At 35.5% G+C, this 27034-nt stretch overlaps 4 protein-coding genes and 1 pseudogene across 4 annotated transcripts; 4 read left to right on the plus strand and 1 right to left on the minus strand.

Annotated features, from left to right (window-relative positions):
- The first annotated feature begins 4709 nt into the window (after nucleotides 1-4709).
- On the plus strand, nucleotides 4710-18556 carry LOC120138621 (chlorophyll a-b binding protein CP29.3, chloroplastic-like). Its single transcript, XM_039154054.1, has 3 exons — nucleotides 4710-5249; nucleotides 7140-7466; nucleotides 18535-18556. The coding sequence occupies exons 1-2, from the start codon at nucleotides 4746-4748 to the stop codon at nucleotides 7455-7457; spliced, it is 822 nt and encodes a 273-aa protein (XP_039009985.1). The 5' UTR covers nucleotides 4710-4745; the 3' UTR covers nucleotides 7458-7466; nucleotides 18535-18556.
- On the minus strand, nucleotides 7993-11847 carry LOC120138622 (annotated as a pseudogene).
- On the plus strand, nucleotides 13623-18180 carry LOC120138620 (mucin-5B-like). The gene is made up of 5 exons (XM_039154053.1): nucleotides 13623-14104; nucleotides 14204-14327; nucleotides 15573-15687; nucleotides 16320-17387; nucleotides 17679-18180. Exons 1-5 carry the CDS (start codon nucleotides 13912-13914, stop codon nucleotides 17931-17933), a joined length of 1755 nt encoding a protein of 584 aa, XP_039009984.1. The 5' UTR covers nucleotides 13623-13911; the 3' UTR covers nucleotides 17934-18180.
- A 3939-nt stretch (nucleotides 18557-22495) lies between the features above and the next one.
- On the plus strand, nucleotides 22496-24005 carry LOC120138632 (probable LRR receptor-like serine/threonine-protein kinase At3g47570). Its single transcript, XM_039154062.1, has 3 exons — nucleotides 22496-22511; nucleotides 22727-23620; nucleotides 23989-24005. Exons 1-3 carry the CDS (start codon nucleotides 22496-22498, stop codon nucleotides 24003-24005), a joined length of 927 nt encoding a protein of 308 aa, XP_039009993.1.
- Nucleotides 24006-24160: 155 nt separating this feature from the next.
- On the plus strand, nucleotides 24161-26005 carry LOC120138633 (probable LRR receptor-like serine/threonine-protein kinase At3g47570). Its single transcript, XM_039154063.1, has 3 exons — nucleotides 24161-25274; nucleotides 25397-25809; nucleotides 25988-26005. The coding sequence occupies exons 1-3, from the start codon at nucleotides 24242-24244 to the stop codon at nucleotides 26003-26005; spliced, it is 1464 nt and encodes a 487-aa protein (XP_039009994.1). The 5' UTR covers nucleotides 24161-24241.
- Nucleotides 26006-27034: the final 1029 nt, after the last annotated feature.

Here is a 27034-nt window from a genome sequence, read left to right on the forward strand (position 1 = left end):
TTAGTTTGTTAAAATTTAATGATTGTGTTTGTTTTTTTTAATCTTCATCGGTGATTATCAAATGACATTAACTTGAAGTAAATGCAAATTAAAGTAGAAGAATTATAATTTGATAATAAAATACATCATTTCCTCATCAATTGTTACTTGATGACAACAGAAGTGGACATGTTTTTCTAGTGTGTCATGGGTTTCTACAATGCCCACATCTTCTGTCTTGTCTAGATCTTTCTCTAATATCCATATCGTAATGAATTCGATTGGATTTTGGACGATCACGCTCCCTCAATAAACTCGGATTTGGTACAATCGGAAGCCAATCTTGAACCTCATCAGGGTCTTTGTCATTACCTATGGGGGAAACTCAAATTCGTATACCTTAAAAACTTCAGATAGTAGGTATACGAGATCCAAAAAATGGTTATAGTCTTAACGTGTATACGAGCAAGCTGCTATCATATGAGAGCATGGATACTTCAGAGCTTGAAAAAACCCGCAGTCGCATGTTCTGTCCCTTAGATTTACTCTTAACGACACAGCTTCAATCCCTTGAAGAGGTCGCGGTAACTCTGTGACACGAAACATTTCATGCCTTCTAGAGAAGCTTGTTACCGACATTTCATTTGATGCAGCAATTTTTTTTTCTGTAGATCTGCAACTAATCTAAGGTGATAGACATGACCGCCTTGCATCCAGGTTTGATCTTGTCCCCCGAGTTTCGCAAAAAGCGCCCCCAAACGAAAACATATAGTCTTTACCAAAGCCGCTACAGGTAAGTGACGTGCACCCTTTAAGGTTGAATTGATTGCCTCTGCCAAGTTTGTCGTCATGTGTCCATATCGATATCTACCATCATATGCGTTCGTCCACATTTCTTTATCGATGAGGCTGATGTAATCAATTCATTCCTCGTTCTTCGCCCGCAACTCTTGAAACATTGATTCAAACGTTCGAGGAAGTAGTTCGTAACCTGATCAAAAAATATATAACTTACTAACTTGTTGTCTTTGCAAAATTAAAACGATCGAAAGATAACAAACTTGCTAAGTTTCACTTACCCATACGCACAATTAATTGACGCTCATCATTCTTCTTGTACCTTCCATGGTAGTTCGCGGCAATGTGTCGAAGACAATACCTATGTTGGACAAAGGGTGGTTGCCACATTGGACCCAAAGACTCCATTGCTACTTTGATCTCAACTCCGCGATCGGAAATGACACAGATGTTTTCCCTCGTGATAACATGTTCCCGTAAATTTCGGAGGAAAAAAGCCCAAGAAGATGTATCTTCTCATTCGACAAGAGCAAAAGCAACTGGAAGAATATTGCGATTGCCATCTTAGACAACTGCCAATAATAAAACTTGCTTGTATTTTCCATACAAGAAAGTCCCGTCGATCTGGACCACAGGCTTGCAGTATTTGACAGCATTAACGCACTGTGGGTAACTCCAAAAAACCCGGTAGAATTGGCATCGATCGCGAAGAACTCGATCATTATGGAATGCATAGGAGGTTTCTAAGTCCACAATTGTCCCATGATTCAACGTTCACACCAATCTAAACCAACCTGGAAGTTCGTTGTAAGATACATCCCATTCGCCATGAAGTTTGACAATGTCATTTTGTTTTGCCAACCAAGCTTTTTTATAGGAGACAGTGTACTCATACTGCGATTGTATAGTTGAAATCAATACTGCAACAACTATATGAGAGCTTGCTTTGACCATGAGCATGATGGCTTGGCATATCACTTCAGAGTCCAAGTTGAGATGATCTTGGTTGATCCCTCCAGCACAACACGTGTGAGGACCGTTGTATACTGTTAGTTCCCATCTGTTGTTTTTCCTCTTCCTCTTCGATACGCGAACCATCCAATTGCATCCATTTTCGCGCTGGGCACAATAGCATACATATTTTTTGGTCGTGGAGCGGTCTACTCTGGACTGAATAGAATTACGAATATTGTAATTTTTGATAGCCATCATCGCTTCTTCTTTGCTTGAAAACTCCATGCCTAAAGATAACTCACCATTATTTATTGATGAGTAATACCCATAGTCACCGAGATGAGGCATATCCGAAAATTCTGGCCCGTACATTACACCATAATCAACTTCATACATGTGTGCAGGAGGGTCAGTTTGTGCCACATTTCCTGGAACTTCATCATCATCGGAGTTGAATTGCGGTGATTCTGGGTCAATGAACAATCCAGTCTCAGCACCATCTGCACCAGGCTCACGAAGCGGTTCTTCTGGTGGAGATGATGGTTCCTCTATGCTCTCCACATTTAGGTCGAAGAACCTACTACTTGCACGCCTTCCCCTTGAACTAGAAGGCATAGCGACATTGAGATCGAAAAAGCTCGCAGTCGAATGCCTCCCCCTAGAGCTTGAAGCCATCGCGTCAAATGGAAACTGCACAGATGATTGCGTCGATGGCATCTCCATATTAAGGTCAAAGGGATTTGCAGATAAATGCCTTCCCCTTGAACTGGACGCGATGTTGACATACGGATTGTTCGTCGACCTACCTCGGTACATATCGTAAGGAGTTGCGGATGAATGTCTCCCCATTATGACATTAAAATCATTACACATTACTGTCGTCGGGCTGTTAACTTGATCAACTTGTTCAGTCAGCCCATAGTGAGAGCTTAATGATTGACCCTGAACAACACGCACTTGAACAAAATGTGCATACATCTCAATAGCAGCGTATGAATAATTACTTTGAGCTTCAACCATCATTTCAACATCATCATTGTTCGAAAGTTCGAACGCTGTATAAGTTAATGGCAACAATGATGTTGGAAATCTATACTGCAACGACGACACTCTTCTACTACTTCCAACATGAATCTTCCTCGAAATCTTCGTTATAAGCTCCTCAAGAGTTATGTTTCTCTTGAATGATATTTTAACACGCTCATTTGATACGAAAACAACGTCAGTTTCATCTTCTCGAATTTCACCATCATAATAAACAATAGCTGAAAGTCGCGCCATTATTTGAGTTTAAAAGTGCGACACTATTATATCTGGAAAAAAAATAAATGAAACAAACCTGATTTAATAAATTATATATGAACGAACATATAACACAATAAAATTTTTACACATCAACGTAAATAAATTAAATAATATAATTTAATATTATTACCTGCACCGCAAAACTATTTCGACGTATGCTCCCGCTTTCCAATTTTACAAACACAAAAATTAATTGAAAATAATTAGTATAATATTTTTTTTCAAATAATCATAATAAACAATAAATATAAAAAAATTATAACAAAATTACCTTATAACGAAAAATCGCACGAACTTCTAAATAAAATATGAGAAGATTGTCAGAATTATTGACTCGTTGACGGAATTGTTGTATTAATTTATAAGTTGAGAGGAGAGATGTGAGAAATTAACCGGCGGAGAATGGTATTTATAGCGAGGAAAGTTATACAAAACGCGGTACCTGCCCCGCGCTATATAAAATTATGTAGTATGTCGCGGTACCTGCCCCGCGCTATATAAAATTATTAGGAGTAAATGTATAGCGCGGTACCAGATCCGCGCTATACCCCTACGTGGCGTATAGCGCACTGCAGGGGCTACGCTATACCCACGTGGCGCCAGCTCACCGTATAACGCGGTGCAGGGGTACTCTATACCCCACGTGGCGCCAAATCATCGTATAGCGCGGTACAGGGGGCACGCTTTACTGCTAAGGGTGTTAGATCGGAAAATATAGTCTGACCGGTGTTAGATCGGTAATATTACCGGTCACCGGTGATATATCGGAAAAATCGCCGCCACAACATTCATATTTTCCGTTAGTTTTACATAATTTTGATGATATAAAAAAAATTTAACCCTCAACATCTATAATTTGTGTTAATTATATGTTGAATTTTTAAGAATCAAGCTCAAATTAACATAAAATTATTATTAATTATCCTTAATATCTAAATTTTGAAATTAATAGAGGCTGAAGTATTTTTTTAAGAGGCCAATTTCATGTGTTGAAATTTTTAAGAATCATGATTAAATTAATATAATATGTAAATTTTAAGGAATAATTTTATTATTGTGAATCAAAATTATGTAAAATTAAAAATCTAAAAAAAGTAAAATTGACAGAAAACATTAAATTTTTATAAATTATCCTTAATATCTAACTTTTAAAATTAACAGGGACTGAATTACTTTTTTGTTTTTTGGAGAGATTAATTTATCTAATTTTAAAATCAAAAGAAAATCTAAAAGGTCTTTTTATCGTTTCTTTCTATAATGATAGCAGTTAATCCAAATTATAAACATCAATTAACATTTATATTAAAATCTTGATATATGTAATTTTTTTTAAAAATTTCAACCAAACAATTTAATTTAATGAACAATTGCACATTAACTGAATGCATATATATATATATATATATATATATTATTGAAAAAAATCATGTTATTACTTATAATAGTTCATGGGGTTAATAATTTGGAATAACTAATAAAATTATAAAAGTAAAAAGACTAAATTATTCTAAATTAAATTATAAGGACTGAATTTCAAGTTTTAACAGAGTAGAGAGACCAAATGTAAGTTTTACAACTGAAAGCATAACAAGACATTTTTTTATACATGATATTCCCCATATTCAATATAATATATTATTGTAAAAATTTGTAGACACAATATCCTCTAGAGCTACTCAACCACTACCACCGTTTCGTAGTCCTCCGCCATGGCTACCACCACAACCGCCACCGTGTCACATTTTTTCGGGACCTGTATCCAAAACTTCAACCAAGGCTCCGGTAGAATTCAAGCTAGGTTTGGCTTTGGAACTAAGAAAGCACCACCACAACCCAAAAAAGCAGCCCCGAAACCGCCTTCCGATCGCCTTGTTTGGTTCCCCGGAGCGAACCCGCCGGAATGGCTCGACGGGACAATGATCGGAGACCGAGGGTTCGACCCTTTCGGGCTCGGTAAACCAGCGGAATACTTGCAGTTCGATTTGGACTCATTGGACCAGAACTTGGCCAAGAATGTGGCTGGTGAGGTCATAGGGGTGATTAACGAGACGGCGGAGCTGAAACCGACGCCGTTTCAGCCGTACACGGAGGTTTTCGGGTTGCAAAGGTTTAGAGAGTGCGAGCTGATTCATGGGAGATGGGCAATGTTGGGTACTCTTGGTGCAATCGCTGTTGAGGCACTCACCGGAGTTGCATGGCAAGACGCGGGAAAGGTACGTCGTTTAATGCGTAACTAAATACACAAATATATATATATATATATATATATATATTATGGGTAAATTACAAATTTTTATCACTGAATTTTACTTTCTCTCATATTTTGCTCACTGAACTTTAAAAGTTTTCAATTTTCTCACCAAACTTAATATATTAGATTTTTTGTCACTCTGTTGTTAAATAGTTAACGACATTAAAATGATGTCTTTTTAGAAAAATAAAATTTTCACCAAAATGGTATCGTTTTGCATCTATATAATAGCCCATTTATAACATCGTTAGTGAAAAAGCGACTGGATGACCAAAAAACCCAATGTATTAAGTTCTGTAATAAAATTGAAAAGATCTAAAATAGTGAATGAAATAGGAGAAAGAGAGTAAAGTTCAGTTACCAAATTTGTAATTTACCCATATATTTATATTTTTTTAAGAATCATTGCACGAGTGAAAATAGACGGGTGAGATTATCTCATTGTTTTTTCCTTATGTAAATATCTCCTCGTTCCTTATTGTTAATCTCAACTATCTACTTTCACTCGTCCAATAATCATAGAAAAGTATGAAACTAAAAAAAATTATACAATATGAATAAATCATATATATATATATATATATATATATATATATATATATATATATATATATATATATATATATATGAACTTTAAAAAATCTTAAATAGAAATTTTAATGGTTTAACTAAATTTAGATATTTGAATATTAAAGTTTGAATATGTTATATTAGTGTAATATTTTTCAGATGTGAGTTTTAACCATTATAATCACAACTTCACAATTCACTTTTGTATCACTCATTGTTTTAGGACAACTAAACTTATTTAGTCATGTTCAACAAACAAACGTAACAAATCTCATCCTGACCCTGATAAATAAACTGACGTTATATTCATTTTATCTCTCACGCTCATCTATCTGATCATATGATGTCTAGAGCACAGAGTATATAAAAAATTTCCCCTTCTCTATAGAGTGATGATTTAGGCTCAGGTAAATCTCTCTTTATCAAAGATTTTATAATTTTCGTTTCTAATAATTTTCTATCAAAATCAAAATAGATGAACTATCCCAACAACGATCATTTTCCTTATTGTACATCAACATAATCAAATTTGTATTTTAAATATGTCTAACTTTTGAACTAACCATATTTTTTAGTTTAATATTTTTATTAAAATCACATCGAATTCGACCTTTGAATAAATCCATACTGAAATATGATATATTCATTTATTATGATATTGATATGTTAAAATGTATGGTAAAACACCTAAATTTGTCGTCAATTTGGGAGAAAATTAAAATTTCAATATCCCAAAGGGTATAGGTAAAACGAGTGGAGGAAAAGGATTTATGTGTTATTTAATCTGCTCATTGGAGGGATATAAAGAAGGGTTCACTTTCATTCATAAAAGCAAAATTTGATCTTTTGGGACCATTTTGAAAACTACAACAATGGCTGTGTCCCACAACCCATTTTCCCCTTTCTCTCAATACAATCGTGTCTTCATATGATCCAACCAAACTTTATGATCTGTATTGGCTGATTAAAAGACAAATTGACATTGATAGTGAACTGTCATACATTTTTGTAAATATCATGCTCGAACTTGAAACCTCAATGGATAATAACAATTCTTTAATTACTAAGATTGTTTGGTTCGTACTTAACCTTTAAATCCTAAATCTTAAATACAAACCCTAAAATCTATAACTCTGACACTTAAATCCTAAATAAGACATGATATTGATATAATCCGATTGCAAAATATCTTTTTCACTCATCAGTGTATCATATAATAATCCTTATTATTATTATTGCATTTTTTAATTCTTTGTGTTTTATTTATATATTTTTTTTTCAGGTAGAATTAGTGGAAGGGTCTTCTTATCTTGGGCAACCACTTCCATTTTCGTTGACCACATTAATATGGATTGAGGTATTGGTGATTGGTTACATTGAGTTCCAGAGGAACGCAGAGCTTGACCCAGAGAAGAGGCTGTACCCTGGTGGCTATTTTGATCCACTTGGGTTAGCCTCAGACCCTGAAAAAATTGATAACCTCAAACTGGCTGAGATCAAGCATTCAAGGCTTGCCATGGTTGCTTTCCTCATCTTTGGAATCCAGGCTGCTGTCACTGGAAAGGGTCCTATCAGCTTCATTGCTACCTTTAACAGTTGATCATCATATATATACTATGCCATTCTTGTAAGAAAGTGGAAAAAAAGGAACAAGTACTTATCATTGCCGGCAAATCTTATTTGTAATGCATAATATTAATCATAGTACGAGGACCAAACTATATTAAATTAAAGTATAAGGACTAAATGCTCGGACTAAATATCATAAAAGATAATTTGACCTGATTTAGATAAGTTCCATGCGTGGTATTGATATCATGTATATGTCTCGAACTTCGGTTCTTTAACAAACCAAATCGGTTTTTATCATAGGGCCTATGTTGTTAGGCTCTTAACCCTGTGGTAGGCTTGGCATTCACGAGATGATGCAAAAAGTATGTATGCCCATGCCATTACTCTAATGGCAGTAGCACCTGTAGTCAGTGTTACTCAAACTCAATATAAAAGACTCATACGAACAACTCTCATACGAGTATGTGTCTGACATTAACATTCTCAATTTCTTATACATTTTTTGGATTTTTAGAATTCTGAAAACATCATACCTCCATACCCAAGATTGTGCGATGAAAATGAAAAACTGGAGCAACAGAGCATTTTTGCTTAAAGTGGCACATCAAAGCTTATTTAAATGGCGTATAATTGCCACTACAACAAGAAAGCATGAGCATATTTGAGTTCCTTGAACTACAAAATCCAACCGATTCTACATACCGATACGTATACGAGAGGTAGATGTACCGTACCTATTAAGAGATCATTGCTTCTTTAACTAAATGGATTGAACCGAAGTGATCCCTACTCCAAGTAAGCTTAGAAGCCTTGAAGGTACATTGATTCGAGATCAAACTTCTCAAGCCATCTGAATCAAGATAAATTATACTTCTTAATCCATCTGAATCAAGATAAATTATAGCCAAGTGAATAAACCATTCTCTCGGATAGCTCTACACCCACCACTCTCTGGTAGCAATGCAATAGTGTTTCTAAGTAATTCCTTCCGGATGGACCAAATGCTAGTTGTAGATCCTTTGCAAAGAAACCTTTAATTAGAATACAAAACAATTATGTAAATGCTGAACAGGTGCCATTATGTGACAATTAAAGGAGATTTATATTTAGCTTTCTGATCCAAGTTCAAATTATTTCTCTAGATCAAGGGTGTGTACTAATAAATATGTCTCTATATGTTGTTCGGTGAAGTAAAAGATAAGTTGCAACAAGTTTTCTTAACAATATATCATGGAGCAACTTGCAAACTGGAGAAGGAAATTATGACATAAATATATCGTGGAGCAACTTGCAAACTAGAGAATGAAATTATGACATAAAAGCTCGGTAAACTCCCTCTTGGGTGAATATAAAATTGCATACATTACTAGTACTATTAGAAAATTAGCATACAAACATGAACTGAGCACAAAAAACACCTAGCCTAGCATTTACTTACCTTGTATCTTAGTCGTGAACCTCTCAATCCAACTAAAACATTACTCACATCGCCATCAACTGTTGCACCAGATCCCAAGCCACTTGTTTCCGGCTCCAATTCATCATCGGAGCTGTCAGATTCAATCTCAGTCATCTGTTCATCTTCACCCATAGAAACATCATTTGAGTCTTCTAGTCCATTCTCATCATGCTGCAAGTCTTTGAGACTTTCAGGATTACAAGATTGGGAGGACTCTCCATCTTGTAAACTGGCACTATCTGACAAGACGACGTATTTCTTTTTATCAAGCATCGGTCTCGCTATATGAAATGCAACCCACCTGGAAATATTATTTCAGCTCATAAAACTTCAAATCACCAGTATATGCAGACAGTAGCAAACATGTAATATAAGATAATTCTAGTTATGCACAGCAAGGGGAGACTAGAGGATGAGATTCTCGAAAACAGTCAAGAATATCAAGCAAAAATACAGAATATAAGATAAAAGAAGGTTATAATGGATAGAAGAAAGAAGAGATCAAGTTTAAATGCCAAGAATATTAAAAATGGAATGAACTAAAATATACTAGATGCCCCGTATTTTTAGTGTTTGCTTAAAAAACTTTTAAGTTCAATAAAAATGCACTGCACTATATAACATTTATTTCACGGGATACAAAATCCAGAATCAGCAAGTGTATTAGATGTAGATGGTTGGTAGAGGCAGAACTTACTGGTAACGAAGAGGACAAAAAAGCTCAGATGGGTAATATGCTGCTTTGTATCTCATCTTGCGGCAGGAATGTATATAATAGCCCATATAATAATACTGAAGACTGGCACAATAGGCTTGATTCTCTTTCACCCAATCAATCTCTTGCAAAGCTGAATATTTACCCAATGATAGAAATGCATAATCAGGATCCCAGAATAAATACTTGACAAGCATCTGGGAAGGACATCTACCACACCAACAGCAACTAGCTTGCCATCAATGATGTATTGCTGATGGAATGAACCGAAGCCACATTGGAGGAACCATGCCATCAGCAGATGGGAAACAAAAAATAAGGGAGCATTGACAAGAAATCTCCTGTATGAGCTTTCTGTGACACGATCTGGTGGATCATTATGCACTTTGATTTGATATTGTTTATACAATGCATACTCTTCTGGATCAAAACTGGACCTTTTCAAACGGATCTCAAGCTTCCTCTTTTTCCCGTGACGGTATTCAGAGCTCTTCTTTACAGATCTGCTTTGACTTCCACTCCCAAATTCTCCAGGCAAAGCAACAATTTGAACATCTCTATCTGAAGATGCTCTTTTAGCAGTAGATTTTTTTTATAGGACTTTTAGCAGTAGAATAAAAATTGGTATGCCCGTTGCATGCCCTAATGGACAGGCCAGAAATGTTTGCTAGCTGATTTAGAGAAAATGCCAACTTTTCGGCAATAGATTTGGGACACAGATCAATTACTTCTGCACTATGTCTTGACATTCGTGATTGTTGGTTATCCCTCTCAGCTGATAGTGTCCGCCTCAAAGTGGCTGCTATTTGGAAGGCAATGTTGCTGGTGTACAAAAGATATTCTGACCCTTCAACTGCTAACTTTCTTTTGGCATGTGAAACCATTTTGACCACAGCTTTTGGAAATTGAATTCCAGAAGGAAATTCCCCACTTTCAATATATGCATTCACCACTTTGTCTATTTGATTAGATAAATGATGCATAAACTCTTCTGACTTATTTTCCATTTTACTATCACAAGAGAAAGATTCATTCGCAGAGCTTGAGACTAAATGATTGTATGCTTAGAAGCAATTTGACCGTCGGCATGTTCCATTGGTTTCCTCACCTCAAGTGTGCCATCTAAAAACCTAGGCATACAATACAGTCAGAACTCAGGATCTACATATTCCAAAAGAATGCGATGAATGCATGTTCAAACATATGTCCATATTTAGAAACCCTTTTGGTTGCTAGGAGCACGGTGGTTAAATGGCTCAATGGAAGTATCTTATTTTAAGCAGTGCACACAAAAAAAAAATTTACTATGACACTAAAGGGTATCGAAATTAGAAATTTTCTAGCAGAAGCCAAGACAGAAACAGGGCATGAGAATCACTATACCTTTGCATTCGCCTATAAACTCGACGTTGCTCTTTAGAAGGGACAAAATCACTTGCCTTCAAACGAATAGTATAAGATGGGCAGCATGTCCTTTCAATCTCAGGTTTGTAGAGGAAACAACCGGATATCCTCCAACCACGGTCAAGAAGATCTAACAAGCAGCAATGAAGAAACAGTATAAAATCAACAAATCCAAAGATAACTCTTATCAATGAACAAAACATTAAAAATCAGATTAATCTCAGTGATCACTACTGCATAACATTCATTAAATTCCAAATTACACACATTCCTAACAATTAAATAACAATTTTCTTCTGCAATTAACAAAATTTCTAAAGTCAAATTACATATTCCACTTCTTCAATAGAAACTGCAACATCAAAATTTTGTTTTAACAGCTGAAACAATTCGAAAGAATAAAATTCACTTAGAAGATTGCTGTGAATAAATAAATAAATAAACCTTGATAATCATTAACTGTAAGACTATGCGCCCATAAACCTGCAAAAACACCACCAAAAAGAAACCCAAAAAATATAAAATATCAACAAATATTTGAAATAGAATAGAATCCTTTAGCAATATCTTAAACTGATTAACTATTAGTTATACTTAAATCAATGAAAAATTAAGTCAAGCATATCAAATTTAAAATTGAAGCAAACCCAGGAAATTTATTCTTAAAACGGGGGAAAATAAAGAATCAGACCGTGAAGACAGTGGTTTGACCGGAGGATTTACAGTAACCGCAGGAGCTTCTCCGGCGGCCGCAATCGACAACCAAGCTTTCTTCTCTGCTGTTGCTGCTGCTCACTTCGTTCTTCATTTTTCGATTCCTTCTGCAAATAAACAAAAAAGAAAAAAAAATAGGACTTATCCTATGAATTTCAAAGTTTTATTGGGTAAATTATAAATTCAGTAACTAAACTATTTTCTCTATAATATTTTACTCACTATACTTTTAATTTTTTAAATTTACTCACCGAACTTTAAATATCGATTTTTTTTGTATTATATTTTATTAATATTTTAACACCAAATAAGCTTATAATAAAAAATAAATTTAAAATTTATAAATTATACACCTAAAACTTAATTTCCAAATTATACCCAAATCATGAACCTCAAATTATAACCTCATCTCAACTTTATCCTAAACAGCCTCACCCTCCCATCGGTGGATTGTGGCTCATCATGGTTCAAGTTTAACTGAAAATTTGTATTTTTGGACAACATCATAAGAGAGCATTGGTTAAGGGTATTTGTTGGCACCCCAAATGATCAGGGTTCAAATCCTGTTGTTGTAATCTCCCCTCCCCCATTTGTAATGGTACCAAAAAAATAAAAATAATAAAACATGGTATTTGAGAATTGAAATACTTAGGAACCTGAAACTCCGAAGACCAGGGTTTATAATGTTCTAGGACTGAGAATCTTGATGCTAGAATCTTTTATGTCTTCCTTTGATTTGGTTGGTTATTGTATATGGGCTAATTACCTAGTTTCATTGAATCACGAGGAAACACCAATTGCATGTGAGAGAGCTTTTCTAGAGAAATTGGACGGGTCCTGCCGAATTCCTATTGATGGATATGCTTGCCAAGATAAGGATGACAATTGCATATTTAAAGGACATGTAGCTTCTTCTGATGGAACACGCGGTACGTTTATACACTTAAAATATTTCCCTAGTTTCGGTTAAGCTTTAACTACAATGAGCCACCATCCGTCGATGAGAGGGTGAGGCTGTCAACGGTGAGGGTGGGGTGGTAGTTACAATTTGGGGTTTAAGGTTGAGTATAATTGGGGATTTAGAGTTTGAGTGTATAATTTAGAATTTTTAATTTTTTTGGTATTATAATCCTATATGATATTAAAATACTAATAAAATATGACATATCATATAGAGATAATAATAAAATAATCCATGTCATCGTAGAATGATTAAAAAAACTAATGTATAAAATTCAATGATTAAATTAAAAAATAAAAGTATTGTGAATAAAATAGAAAAGAGCGTAAAATTGAGTTGCTAAATTTGTAATTTACCTTGTTTCACCTTTTAAAGTATTAAACACACCGTTTACCGGAGGGGTTGAATATGCAATTTTTATTTTTTTAGAAAAGGGCCAAGCCCACCTCTGTCTGTAGTTTGGGTTTATTCTTACCCGAACTTTAAATGATACGAACTCGAAATAATTTTTTATTAGTATAAAGTGATTATAAGATTATAAATATTTAGAGTTCTCTAAATTAATCGATAATTAATGTATACATATTTCTGTAAACATTGTTACTCAAATTTAGATCGAGATTTATATGGAGAATAACACTCATTTTAACCTCTAAATCTTATAATATCGAATCAGAATCTATTAAATACAAATGTTTTACTATTCATATCAAGGATTCAAGCATTAAAATCAAATGACTTAAAATTAAAATAATTTGAATTAAAAAAATATCAAACTCGAAATTAACTTGAATCCAAATTGATCTCATCCAAAATCAATCAGACCTAATAGATTTTATTTAAACGGTTCATAGATGAATCAAGTAATATTTAAAGAGTTCAATGGCATAAATACAAAAAATCCAAAAGGAAAATTCAAAAGGAGGGTATTATCGTGATTATCCATCCACCAAAAACCAGGAATCTGAAAACGTAGCTTTTGAGGAAGAAATAGAAACAACGGGAGCTCTCTAGTTTTCTTCACTCGTCTCTCATTCAACAATTTCTCGTTTTCTTTCCATTTTACCCTTCCCTTCTTCCCCTTATTTACACTCCTCTGCCACTTTCCGCCATTGTCGTTTTCCTCTCCTTTTCCTGCTTCATGTCGTTTCACATTCCCAGTTACTCCGAAGCTCAATTCAACTCTTTAAAACGTTGCATTTAGGGCTCCTTTTTGAACCGTGTTGAAGATGAATCGGAGCTTTAGGGCTCAGCAAGAAACGGCAATGCAAACGGCAGCGTTGAAACAACGGCAACAGTTGAGAGCTTCGTTGATGAAGGAGAAAGAGGATGAGCTCTTATTGTTTCTCGAGATGCGTAGACGTGAGAAAGAACAGAGTACGCTTCTTAATCACCCCTCCGAAGACTTTGATGCTCCTTCAGGTAAGTTTTTTGAATTTTTCTAGGTTTTGTTGTTCGTGATTAGTTTGGCAGTTTTAGTTGTTGTTGTTGTGTTAATTTGGTAATTTCTGAAAACCTTAGGATCTAAACCTGGAACTTCCCCGATATTTAATCTTTCGGCACTGACGACTACGGCGGGGAGAAAGACGGGTGCTGCTGCTGACGATTTTCTTAATTCTGAAAGTGAAAAAAACGATTATGAATGGTAATTTGCTCATTTAATTTAATGTATTTATTTAGGCTATTACTTTAACTGAAAGCAGAATCCAGAAAGCTCTCATTCAACTTAGAAGTTAACGTCAGATGTTTGGATGATGGAAGAACTACGTTGGAATTGGCTTAGTTGTTTAATTTTAATTAATTGTAATATCAGTTTATATGTCATATTGATGCTTAGCTCATGTTTGCATTTGAACGCTCTTTTGATCATTTGTCGGTAGATTTTGGTTATTTACTTTAAGTTTGCCAAAACAACAGGAAGAGAAAGGAACAAGAAAGTGGGATGATAGTTATTGTTGACATGTGTTTCATTAAAGTTAATAATTTGAAGGTTGTGATGGGCAGTTTTAACATGTGCTCTGGGGTCACTAGCTGCAAGTATAGTAGCACTTGTATTCTCTAAAAATGGTGGCTACTTTTGGTTTTTGTCTGCTCTGAAGCTAGTAAAGTATTGATGATGACTTGTTATGGCGTCCTTTGATGAATTGGTTGCAGTACCGTACCGGGAACTCAAACTACAGTTTCCTTTCTATTTGAGTTGAGTTAAACCACATTTCAATGTTAATAGCTTGTTTCCATTTATTTCTCATGGTTCTATAGCCTTTTTTGTTCCCTATATTATCATATTCAGATTATTACTCATGATTCATGTTACAGTCCTTTTACATGCTTCCTTTCCTTTGTTTCTCTGAAAGAGGCTGAAAGGTTGGTAGATTCTATCCGCATATCTGTGGATAAATCTAGGTTAGTTGCGTCGAAATGTTAAGTTTCAGTTTTCCAAAACAAGCCAGTTGTTCAATATCGACACCATAAGTAGAGAATTGATCCAAAAAAAAAGGACTGGAACTCTGACATCCATTTACAATGTTGGTCTGTCAGGAATGTTACACTTTCAAATTGTAATAAATTCAGGAGAAATTCTAAATTTATTGTTACTTTAGTAAACATGATTTTTTGCTTCACAAAGTTTTCTGTGACGTTATGTTGTGAATCTTAAGATATGCATGCTTGATGTTAAGAATGGTAAAGGATTTTGAAATGCGGGTTTTGATTCCAAAACCTTTTAAACGGAAGTTTTAAGATGAATTCCCACAATCTATTGAAAGATGTGTTAAAGGCTTGCACTTGCTTGAGCTTTGTGCTAATCCTATCCTTTTCTCACATGAATGTAATTAAGTGATAAATAGTCCTTTTTATACGACTCTATAACATGAATTGTCTCATATTTCAGGCTTTTAACACCTCCTGGTACTCCACTTTTTCCATCCTTGGAGATGGAGTCACAAAAGACTGCAATGAGTCAGATTGGTGCTCCTAAGGCTGGCTTAACTGCCCTGAAATCTAGGGTATGAAAAGTTTTCCTAATGCTGTAATATGGATTGCATACCTTTGAAAAGTTTGATTATTTAAGTACATGATATAGTAGTTGCTGGAAGCAGGAATTTATCCAATTCCACATTTGTTAAATGAGTCAGATTTTCTTGAAAACCATGTTTGAACAAAACTTAGCCCTGTTTTGGCCAATTTGCTGTGAAATTTGATTATTTCCTGTCAATCTTTTAGATCCAAGTGTGGTCAAGAATTAGCAACTGAAGGTTCTTTGTTTTTGTAACTATACATTAACTGATTAAAGAGCCTTTTTTTAACTGGAACAAACATGGATGTCTGGCTGTTATCTTGGAACTTGTTAATCTTTCTCTATGTATGTTACTGACTTGCCATCAAAAATCAATTAGTACTTTTTCACAGCTTAGCAGGAATAACTCTCACTGGTCCCCAAATTTAAGCACTTGGAAGTTATTGAAAACTGTGTACCTGTTAAAATATTCTGGATGATCTATGTTCTAAGATATGTTTGCATCATAAAATTGCAAAGGTTATTTCCATCTGGTTTTGTTTGGTTTTTGGACGTTTAAGTGTTCTGATAATTGGATTCATGATCTTATTCGCAATAGCTATCTGTTCATTGTTTTTATAGCTGGCAAATTCCCACCCAGAGTCTGCTGCCAGGAGCAACTTATCACCAAAGCAACTAGCTTTATCCCCTGGGTTGAATTCTACAGGTGTTCGCAGGCCCTCATCATCAGGGGGTCCAGGTTCAAGACCAGCAACACCCACTGGGCGCTCTACATTGACTGGAGCAGCTAAACCTACAAGATCGTCAACACCCAAATCTCGGGCTACATTATCATCAACTAAGCCCTCAAATCCCTCAACTAAGCCTGTAACATCTGCAACAATGCCTGTAATGTCTGCTACTAAGTCTGCAACAAAACCAGTATCTTACACAACTAAGCCCATGGTTTCTGCTGCCAAGACTGCATCTTCTGTGACTAAACCCACAGTTTCTGCAAGATCTGCCACGCCGACAAGGTCCACCAGAAGGTCTTCAACACCGACTGCAAGACCTTCTATACCTTCATCCAAACCATTATCAAGAGCAGCCACACCGACCCGTCGTCCATCAACTGCTGCTAATATATCTGCTTCTCCAATCAAACCAGCCCCATCAGTTACAAAGCCAACTCCTGCAGCATCCAGAAATTCTGTTCCATCACGGGGTGCCTCTCCAGTGGTAAAATCTAAGCCATGGAAGCCTTCTGAGATGCCTGGTTTCTCACTTGATGCTCCACCAAATTTACGAACAACACTACCTGATAGACCACTTTCAGCGACAAGAGGCAGGCCTGGAGCACCAAGTTCTCGATCTTCTTCTGTTGAACCAGGCCCCATCGGTAGACCAAGACGGCAATCATGCTCTCCTTCAAGAGGACGTCCCCCTAATGGTGCTTTGCTGCATGTCAGTGGGAGCTCCGTGCCTGCAGTAAGTCGTGGATTTTCAAAAGTTAGTGACAACGTGAGCCCTGTTGTGATTGGAACTAAAATGGTTGAGAGGGTAATAAACATGCGGAGACTGGCGCCTCCTGGGCAAGATAATAAACATTCTCCTCATGGTAACTTGTCTGGGAAGTCTTCCTCGCCAGATAGTTCAGGCTTTGGAAGAACGCTCTCAAAGAAGTCATTGGATATGGCTATAAGGCATATGGTGAGTATCTCCTAAAATTTTCTGAGGGGTATGTTTTAGTTAATAGTTATATTCTTAGGTATCATGAATCATTTAGTTATCAAGGTAAATGTGTTTGAAGGTATCACGGTATCATTTAGTTATCAAGGTATCACGAATCATTTAGTTAATAGTTATATTCATAGGTAGCATAGTTACCCCTCGTTTATCCCAACCATCTCAACTTTTAAGTTCTTAAGAGCCAATACACTAACAAGTTGAAGCTTGGGAAGTGGCTATTTCTTTATCTGACTTCATATTTTTCTTGATCAGGATATAAATCGACGCATTCCTGGTAATTTACGGCCTTTAATGACAAATATTCCAGCATCATCTATGTACAGCGTGAGATCAGGTCCTACACGAAGCAGAAATATTAGTGTCTCGGATTCCCCACTTGCTACAAGCAGCAATGCTAGTTCAGAGCTTAGTGTCAATAACAATGGCATTTGTTTCAATGGGAACGAAGTAGAAGATGATATTGGCAGTGAGGTAGGTGGTCGATCCCCTGCCAGCATGCATGCCTGATGATTGCCAGGGTGAATAAGGTACGACAATACATTAATTGTTTTTTAAATCTGTGATATTTGACATTCAGAAGTGAACCAATTTCTAGGAAGAACCACGAATCGAATCACTATACTAATATTAATGTAAAGCTAATTAGATTTGCCTACTGTGTTGTAATTCACGATCATTGTTTATTAGGGCAACCAAGGTAGATGCTAGACATCTTTTCTTCTTCAATTTCGACACGGTGGGTTGTTATGAACTAGCTTTGAAATGTTTTGTTAGATCTTGCAAATTGAAAACCAGGGTAGATGTTAGTTATCTTTCTTCAACACCCTACTAAAAACTCATAAAATTTGCAAACGCCCACTAATTTTTGGCCAGTTTCATCTATTTCCCCCATATGTATATGTGTGTATTATTGAATGGGATATAAGTTCTGTATTGGTTTAGGGTGTACTGATATAGGGTTTAGGGTTTAAGCTCATATAAATGGCCAGTTTCATCTTTATTATGGGTGTTTTTTTTTGGTGATCAGAATTTCTTTTTGAAATACTTTTCTCAAGGATTGAGCTTTTGCATTAATATTACTAACTTCCCGTTTAGCATTGCGTCTAAAATGGTTTTTTTTGGTGTGTGTGGGGGGGGGGGGGGGTTTAAAAGCATTTTTAGAGCAGTAAGCAATATTAATCCGATAATTTTTAGGGAAAAAATACGTTTGAAAAATATTTTTCAACTTAATACAAAAGTTAAAATTTTCAGTTTTTGAATTTGTAAATTTTTTTTAGAGTTAAAATTGTAATTTCAACCTTCATCTATTATCTTCTAGTGTGTTTATTTTACAATTTATAAAATCTTAAATTTTTATCAACGATATTATTACTTGATTAATAAATTATTTGTGGATCTAAAATTTTTATCTCATCATATTAAGTCTAAATTTTATGCATTTTCATATAATATGTACATACAGTATAAATTTATTTATTTTAATAACAACTATTTTATAAGTTGATATATTTTATTTTCAAAAAGAATTGATATATTTTATATATAATAATATTAAAAAAATATAAGCATCATTTATTAGAAGATCATTTATCTTTTAAAAAATATTACTTAATATTAAATACTTGAAATTTTAATCAAATGGTCTACAATTCTTCGAAAAATATTTTTCATTATACTTCTAAAAGGTAATGCTGCCAAACTAGCACTAAAAAATAATATTGTTCGTTAGTCAGTGTGCGTTTTTGGGGTTAATTTGATTTACGATTAATACTCGTTTTTTCTAATTTTATACTTAATTTTTTTCTCGACTTTGATACTAAATTATTCATTTTGTTCCCGTTTAACAGTATAACCCATTAACAAGAATATGACATATTTTTATTAATACTGATAATTTTTAGAATATAACGATACAAAAATAATAATTTAGTTATCGTAATGAAAAAAATGTAAGTATTAAAATCAAAGCTTAGCATGTCAAACTTATCATGTGATAAAAGAAAATATTATTTTCTGTTAAGGTTTTGAGTTTGAGCAAACTTATCATATGATAAAAGAAAAATATTGTTTTCCGTCGAGGTTTTGAGTTCGAGAGGGTTTATATATGTTATCAATTATTTAAGAAAAATCTGAACAAATATTATCTTATATTATTAAAAAAAGCTTAGCATGTTAGATGTCACATTTAGATCCCTCAATGAGGAAGATAACCTTTGCAACCCTATCATCGAATCACAAAAGAGGGTTGCAACTTGGTCTTGAAAGTGACCATAAACCAAAACATCATATTCCCAAAGGGAAAGCTAAATGATTCTAAAAGACAGTTTGGTCCTTCATACGTAATATTTTCATATTCGGCAGTCTTAGCTGAACCCTTCATAAATGAAACACAATAATGGAAGTTAAGTGATTAAAATGTAAATTTATTTATAATTATGTAATAAATATATAATTATTTGTTTGAAATTTTTATCTTTGGACTAAATATAACTTTTATTCGCTAAAACAAATCCAACATAGAAGCCATGGAGTGCGCCTTAAAGATCATCTGAAGAGGTTAGGTGTAGTCATAGGGATGGCAACTCAACCCGAATCCGACGGGTTCCGACCCGACCCGATCGGGTCGGATTTTTTTTTTAAAAATTCGGAGTCGGATCGGGTCGGGTTTTTTTTTAATGCGTTGTTCGGGTCGGGTTTAGGGTGAAAAAATCCGACCCGACCCGACCCGAAAAATATATATGATTTTATCCTATATATTTAGGGATAATTACAATAATATCCCTCCATATATAATTTTTTTCAATTAAGTCACTGTTTTCATTGAATAAATTTTTTTTTATTATTATTTCGGGTCGGGTTTCTAAGTTATATATTCGGGTCGGGTCGGGTCGGTGAAACCTTAATTTGGTCGGGTCGGGTCGGGTCACGGGTGGAGGACCCTTTCTTCTCGGGTCAGGTCGGGTGGCCCAAAAACCCGACCCGACCCATTGCCATCCCTAGGTGTAGACAAATTTTGAATGAATGGATCCATTAAAACTCACGACTCATTGATTTAAGCATTCAGAAAGTTTTATAAGCCATAATTAGAAATTTTAGGGTTCTACCAATGATAAGTTGATTTAGTGAGATGATACATTATATCTTTCAAGTAAATTTGAAGTCATCTTATTACTCCCATCGATGTCAGAAGAAAAAAATTTTGCTCATAATGTCGTTTTTAATATCTTGAGGTCTGGAATTCTTCACTTCTCGCAGAAATATTAGCAAAAGAATCCTTTTGAGTATCAACAGTCCCTCCCATCACAAGGCCAAGCATCCATTGAAACATTTAAATCCAGAGTAACCTATCATCTGGCAAGGGAACAGACCTTTTTGGTGCCGTATGCTTGTCACTAGGAAATTCATGCAAAACAACATTATTAAAAATCAATTGCACCTAATAATGACCCTTTGTATTTTCAATAATTCTTTATTTAGGTGACTTGATATATTTGTGTTGTAGTTGCTTTATAATATATAAAATATTGGTGGGTTGTTATTTATTTGCATTTTCATACCTTGAATTTGTAAATTTTATCCTAGTTGATTCATTAGTTCTGTTATCATTACAATTAGGTAATCGTTTTGTATTGTTATTTGAAATTGAAAAAAAAGAAAAAAAGAGTTAACACAAATTTTCTAAAAATATAACATTAATACAATTTTAAAAAATATTAATGTCCTTTGACATTTTTTTTACAATAAAACTATTCTAGTCTTGTCTACCATCTCATTTCATGCATATCTTCTAGCTTGATCATCAAGCAAAGCATAGTCGATGACTCACTTATTGTGGTTGACCATGAAAATAACATCCGTTATGTCCAACAGTCGCAATGTGATTGATGATTATGTCGAATAGATGAGCCTCATCCAACTCGATCACATCATGAAACTTGTCCAACTCGATTTCATGGTCCAATCTTTTGCAAAAAGACTCTCCATCAACATGAATTCCTTTCCTTTGAGCATATAATCAAACTGGAAAAAGAGGCAAAAAAAAATCTTGGCTAAGGGAAGCTAAAACTAAAGAATAAGACAAATCCCCCACCCGCCAGCCAAATACAAGCATGTGATTAGGTATATATAGAGAGAGATTACCTCTTCAAGATTTCGTATCACCCTTTTCCAGCCAAATCATCTCACGATTGCATTAAAAAAATATTCATGTCTTCACTGGCTGTCCTAGGTGCATCAGCGTCATCAGGGTGCCGATATGAGATCCGAGTGGCATTAGTCACGGGTAAAGTGTTCTTAGCCATGTATGAATCTTCTTCATTATAGCGAAACCGACGGGCTCCACCATCTGTATCATAACTCCTCACTCGATGAATCATTGCATATCTACTGCCATGTTAACCATCATCATTGACTTCATATTTACACCCTTTTCCACCAGTAGCCCTATCAGGAAATCTTCCAGGTCGAATCATGGGGTTGAAGTAATCATCTGAATTCAATCTCAGAATGGGGAGCGCTTGATCAAACCTTTGGTCCTGCATGCTCACATGCGATTTCCGTCCCCTAAAATGGGCTAAACCAGGATTACGATCCTTAAACATCCTGGAGTTTCGCTGTGGTGAAGCACGACCTCGAGGTGGGGATATGAACTCTCCATAACCAGCAGCAAATCGCAACCTAACCCCATCTATTCTACCATCAGACCTAAAATCTGGTGACCTGTTGCAACGTCTTGAATCCTCATTTCGATCCCTCTGCAATAACCAATCAATGGGTGAGCGCCTCCTTGATCTTGATCGAGCTCTCTTGTAAGGTACGGCATGATGAGGTCTTCCACCATGGGGGGAAATGCTTCTTTCTCTCCTGTCTAAACGATGTGGAAAGCGGCTCATGTATTGTGTGCTGTCATCAGGAACATGCCTGAAATATTCATCTCTGATGCCTCTACTAACCCCTTGCGGATATCTTCTAAACCTATTCCGATCAGTACTAGTATCTCTTACAGTATCCTTCGCAGTTGGCCTCCTTGGATGCATATATATGTTGTGTTGTGAAAGACCATAACTTTCATGTTGTTATTTAAGGGTTTGTACTTATGTTTTGCTTTTCTATTTATTTAGCTTTCATTTGCAAAGCTCTTGATGAATAAAGAACTTGTATATCCCTTTATTACATCCTCTCTGTTCTAGTTGCAGAGGCAAACACTGCCCCAAATTTGAAGTAGTAGTTTGGACTAAAGTCAAGTTGGAGCTGCGAACTTGTATATCTCTTATGCTTCAACTTGCTTGGTTTAACAACAGCAACCCCTGCAATTAGAGGAAATGATACTGATCAACAAGCATTACTCCAGTTCAAAGCCAAGATAACAGGTGATCAGCTCAATGTTATGGAAACCTGGAATAGTTCCATTCATTTCTGCCAGTGGCACGGTGTTACATGCGGTCACAAGCATCGGAGAGTCACTAAGTTGGAACTACAATTTCTCAAACTGTCAGGATCTTTATCACCATACATTGGAAATTTGAGCTTTCTCAGGGAGTTGAATCTTGGAGGCAACAACTTCTACAACCAGATTCCACAAGAAATTGGTCATTTAATAAAACTAGAAATATTGGACCTGACCAATAACTCCATCAGAGGTGAAATTCCATCCAATTTATCTGCTTGTTCTGAGCTTACAATCATTGGTATGAGAGGCAACCAGCTAACAGGAGAAATACCTGCTTCTCTGGGTCTCTTGTCAAACCTGAAGTACTTGAGTTTTCACAACAACAGTTTGAAATGGAGTATCCCACCTTCATTGGGAAACTTGTCATCCCTGGAGGTGCTTGCCTTGACGAGGAATGCATTAACTGGGATTATACCTGAAGCTCTTGGACAATTGACAAATCTTTCATTTTTTGCAGTTGCAACAAATTCAATCTCTCAAATATTAGTCTTTGATATTGGTGGAAACAAGATCCAAGGTACTCTTCCTTCTAACCTAGGAATCTCTATGCCATATCTTGAGTTCTTTTCTGTAGGAGGAAACCAAGTCTCTGGACAAATCCCGATTTCAATAACCAATGCCACAGACCTTAATGTACTTCAATTTTCGTTAAATAGATTCAACGGAAATGTGCCTTCATTAGAAAAGCTGGATAAATTGATAAGCCTTCAACTAGGCGTAAACCATTTGGGACATGGGAGAGAAGGTGACTTGAACTTTCTATGCACTTTAGTCAATAATACCAAACTAGAATTTCTATATATAAACAAAAATAATTTTGGAGGGGTAATTCCCAAATGCATTAGCAATTTTTCTACCACCCTTCTGCATTTTAGAATAGAACAGAACAAAATATTCGGAAGGATCCCGGATGAGATTGTAAACCTCTCCAATTTAGAGGCACTAGTGGCATACCAAAATCAACTATCAGGTCCCATTCCGTTTGATATTGGAAGGCTTCAGAAGCTAAATATATTTAGTGCCCATACGAATTTTCTATCCGGGACTATTCCACACTCTATTGGGAATTTAACAATGTTAACAAAACTTGTTTTAGATGTTAACAATATTCAGGGCAACATTCCTTCTAGTCTAGGCAAGTGCCAAAGTTTAATTGGAATAGATCTTTCTTACAACAATTTTAGTGGGACAATACCCTATGAAGTACTTGAGCTCTCTTCCTTGTCTATTGAACTAGACCTATCATCAAACTCCTTGACCGTTGAGCTTTCTGTTGGAGCAGAAAAGCTGCAAAATCTAGGTGCATTGAGTCTTTCCAACAACAAATTATCTGGTTTTCTTCCAAAGAACATTGGCAACTGTGTATATGTTCTTGGATGGCAATTTGTTTGAAGGGCCCATTCCTCCATCTTTGAGTTCATTGAAAGGTCTTCAGGCATTGGACATATCTGACAATAATCTTTCAGGTGGGATTCCAGAATTTCTTGAGAGCTTTGGGGCATTACGGTATTTAAACGTCTCTTTCAATGATTTTGAGGGAGCGATACCGAGTGAAGGAATATTTAAGAATGCAAGTGCTACATTCGTTGGAGGAAACGATAAGCTTTGTGGAGGTATCCCCGAGTTACACCTATCTAGATGTAACACAAAAATATCCAAGAAAAGATTAAAAATTGCAATTGTTGTTCTGAGTTTGGGACTGATTGCGTTATTCTCTTTTCTCCTCATCTTATGGTTTAGAAAGAAAAAAGAGCAGCAGTCAATAGCAACTTGTGCAGAAAATTCGCTTTTACAATTATCGTACCAAAGCATCCTAAAGGTTACTAATGGATTCTCTGTGCAGAATGTGATTGGTTCGGGAAGTTTCGGTTCTGTATACAAAGGAATTCTTGAAGAGAGTGGAACATTGATTGCGGTAAAGGTGCTTAACCTTTTTAACCATGGAACTTCGAGGAGTTTTTTCGCTGAATGTGAGGCCTTGAAGAACATCCGGCATCGGAATCTTGTCAAGGTATTAACAGCGGTTTCAGGTGTAGATTACCAAGGCAATAATTTTAAATCCTTGGTGTACGAGTTCATGGAAAATGGAAGCTTGGAGGACTGGTTGCATCCATATGTCAAAATGAATGAACTTGAGACAACAAGAAACTTGAACTTCTTACAAAGAGTAACTGTGGCGATAGATGTTGCTCATGCACTCGAATATCTACACCATCATTGTGATACAGCAATCATTCATTGTGACCTCAAGCCAAGCAATATTCTCCTTGATGAAGAAATGGTTGGTCATCTAAGTGACTTTGGCTTGGCAAAAATCCTTTCTGCAGAAATGCTTAACTATTCTACTAATCAATCAAGCTCCCTCGGGTTAAGAGGAACCATTGGTTATGTTGCACCAGGTCGGTTCATTATATTCATTTCTTCCACTTCTATAATTGTTCTTTATATTCTTCGCAGATTCAAAGCATGGATGTGAGAAGAAATCTTGATACTATATAATTTGTGATAAAATTAACTACAGAATATGGCATAGGAGACGAGTTATCAACAAAAGGTGATGTATATAGCTATGGAATTCTCTTGCTGGAGATGTTTACGGGGAAAAGGCCGACTCATGATATGTTCAAAGAAGATTTCAGCATTCACAACTTTGTTGTGCAAGCTTTGCCTAATCGAGTGAATGAGATTATAGATCCCATTCTTCTTCAAGATCTAGCTATTCAAGGAAATATTTCAAGTATAACTCTCAATTACATACATATTCAGCACTTGAATTCAATTTTTGAAATAGGACTCGCTTGTTCTGCTGAATCACCTAGTGAGCGGATGGACATGAGTGATGTTGTTCCCAAGCTTTGTTCTATTCGAGACAAGCTTCTTTGTGTAATTTGCTTACATCGGAGCACCAAGCTTTATATGCTGCTAAATCAGAAGGTATACAATAACGTCTTCTTATGTGGAAGTAAACAACTTACATCGTTCTTAACAGAATAATCAATCATTACATGAGTTCAGATTAATGCTTTAATTCAAATGATTTTAAAAGTAAAATGAATTTTGGTTACATTCAATTCTAGTAAATCTGACCTTTCCTTGTTTTCATATGTTGCAGGTACCTAAGGTGCCATAATATGAATGGTTTTCTATCTGGTATTTTCAGGACTCGGCTTTAAGGAAAAGTATATATAGTTTACTGTAATCTGTTTTTATCATAATCACATCCCTTTGTGCACCAATCGATTAGTCACAATAAAAAGAAACCTTGTCTTTTTACAGTAGAGAGTTGGGAAAATTCTATATAGAAAATATTCATTGTTGAGAAGTCATATGAATGATGGTTTAGTTCCAAGGGTTCTGAATACCATATGACAATCTAATCTCATTCCATTATCCATATAACCATCACCATCAAGCTATGAACATGCTTTGCCTACTAATCTCGGCCTTAGCCAAGGCATCCACCATACCATTGGCCTCTTTAAAATCAATTCACCACTAAAATAAAACGAATGCCACTTTAAAGAGGAAAAAAAAATCCATAAGCATTCGTCTTCAACATGAAATGAATCACCATACCATTACACATGTTATAAATTGCTGCTGACAACTCTAACTATAGACAGCACCATTTGACTCTTCCAATTGATTAGAATGGGAGGAAATAACTCTTGATTGCTTGCACACTCTTTTAAATCTTATTCTTCCATTTCTTTAAATGTATTCTTTTGTGCAATTCACACACAAGGATGACAGATTACGTTGAAGTTGGCCTACACTTTTAACCAGTAACTCATTTCCAAATTTAAAATCAGGGCTGGAATAGCTCAGTTGGTTAGAGCGTGTGTGTATTAACCTCAAGGTCGAAGGCTCAAGCCCTTCTTCTAGCGTCAATAATTAATTTTCAATTAGTTTAATGTCCAATTTAAGACTTCCACAACCATCGACCAATTCTTCAACTTGCACCACCAACCCATTTTCCAAGTTGCAAACTTTCACAATCATTACTACTTATCAATTCAATTATGGTCAAAATCCATGATCAAGGATTGAAAATAAAGTAAGTATAATGATGACTATTCATAGAATTGTGACCTTCAAAAATATGAGGATGATGTTGACCATAAAAATTAACCCCGTGTAGACTCATCTAACAAAAGTA

This window comes from Hibiscus syriacus, unplaced genomic scaffold, assembly GCF_006381635.1.
Source record: "Hibiscus syriacus cultivar Baekdansim isolate YM2019G1 unplaced genomic scaffold, ASM638163v2 tig00110704_pilon, whole genome shotgun sequence".
NCBI classification, from domain to species: Eukaryota; Viridiplantae; Streptophyta; class Magnoliopsida; order Malvales; family Malvaceae; genus Hibiscus; species Hibiscus syriacus.

Bases quoted from the DNA above. Each gene is read 5' to 3' on its own strand.
- LOC120138621 (XM_039154054.1), top strand. From the start codon at position 4,746: ATGGCTACCACCACAACCGCCACCGTGTCACATTTTTTCGGGACCTGT. The intron at 5,250-7,139 runs GTACGTCGTTTA...TTTTTTTTTCAG, and splicing joins CATGGCAAGACGCGGGAAAG to GTAGAATTAGTGGAAGGGTC.
- LOC120138620 (XM_039154053.1), top strand. From the start codon at position 13,912: ATGAATCGGAGCTTTAGGGCTCAGCAAGAAACGGCAATGCAAACGGCA. The intron at 14,328-15,572 runs GTAATTTGCTCA...CTCATATTTCAG, and splicing joins GAAAAAAACGATTATGAATG to GCTTTTAACACCTCCTGGTA. The intron at 15,688-16,319 runs GTATGAAAAGTT...TTGTTTTTATAG, and splicing joins TAACTGCCCTGAAATCTAGG to CTGGCAAATTCCCACCCAGA.
- LOC120138633 (XM_039154063.1), top strand. From the start codon at position 24,242: ATGTTCTTGGATGGCAATTTGTTTGAAGGGCCCATTCCTCCATCTTTG. The intron at 25,275-25,396 runs GTCGGTTCATTA...AATTAACTACAG, and splicing joins CATTGGTTATGTTGCACCAG to AATATGGCATAGGAGACGAG.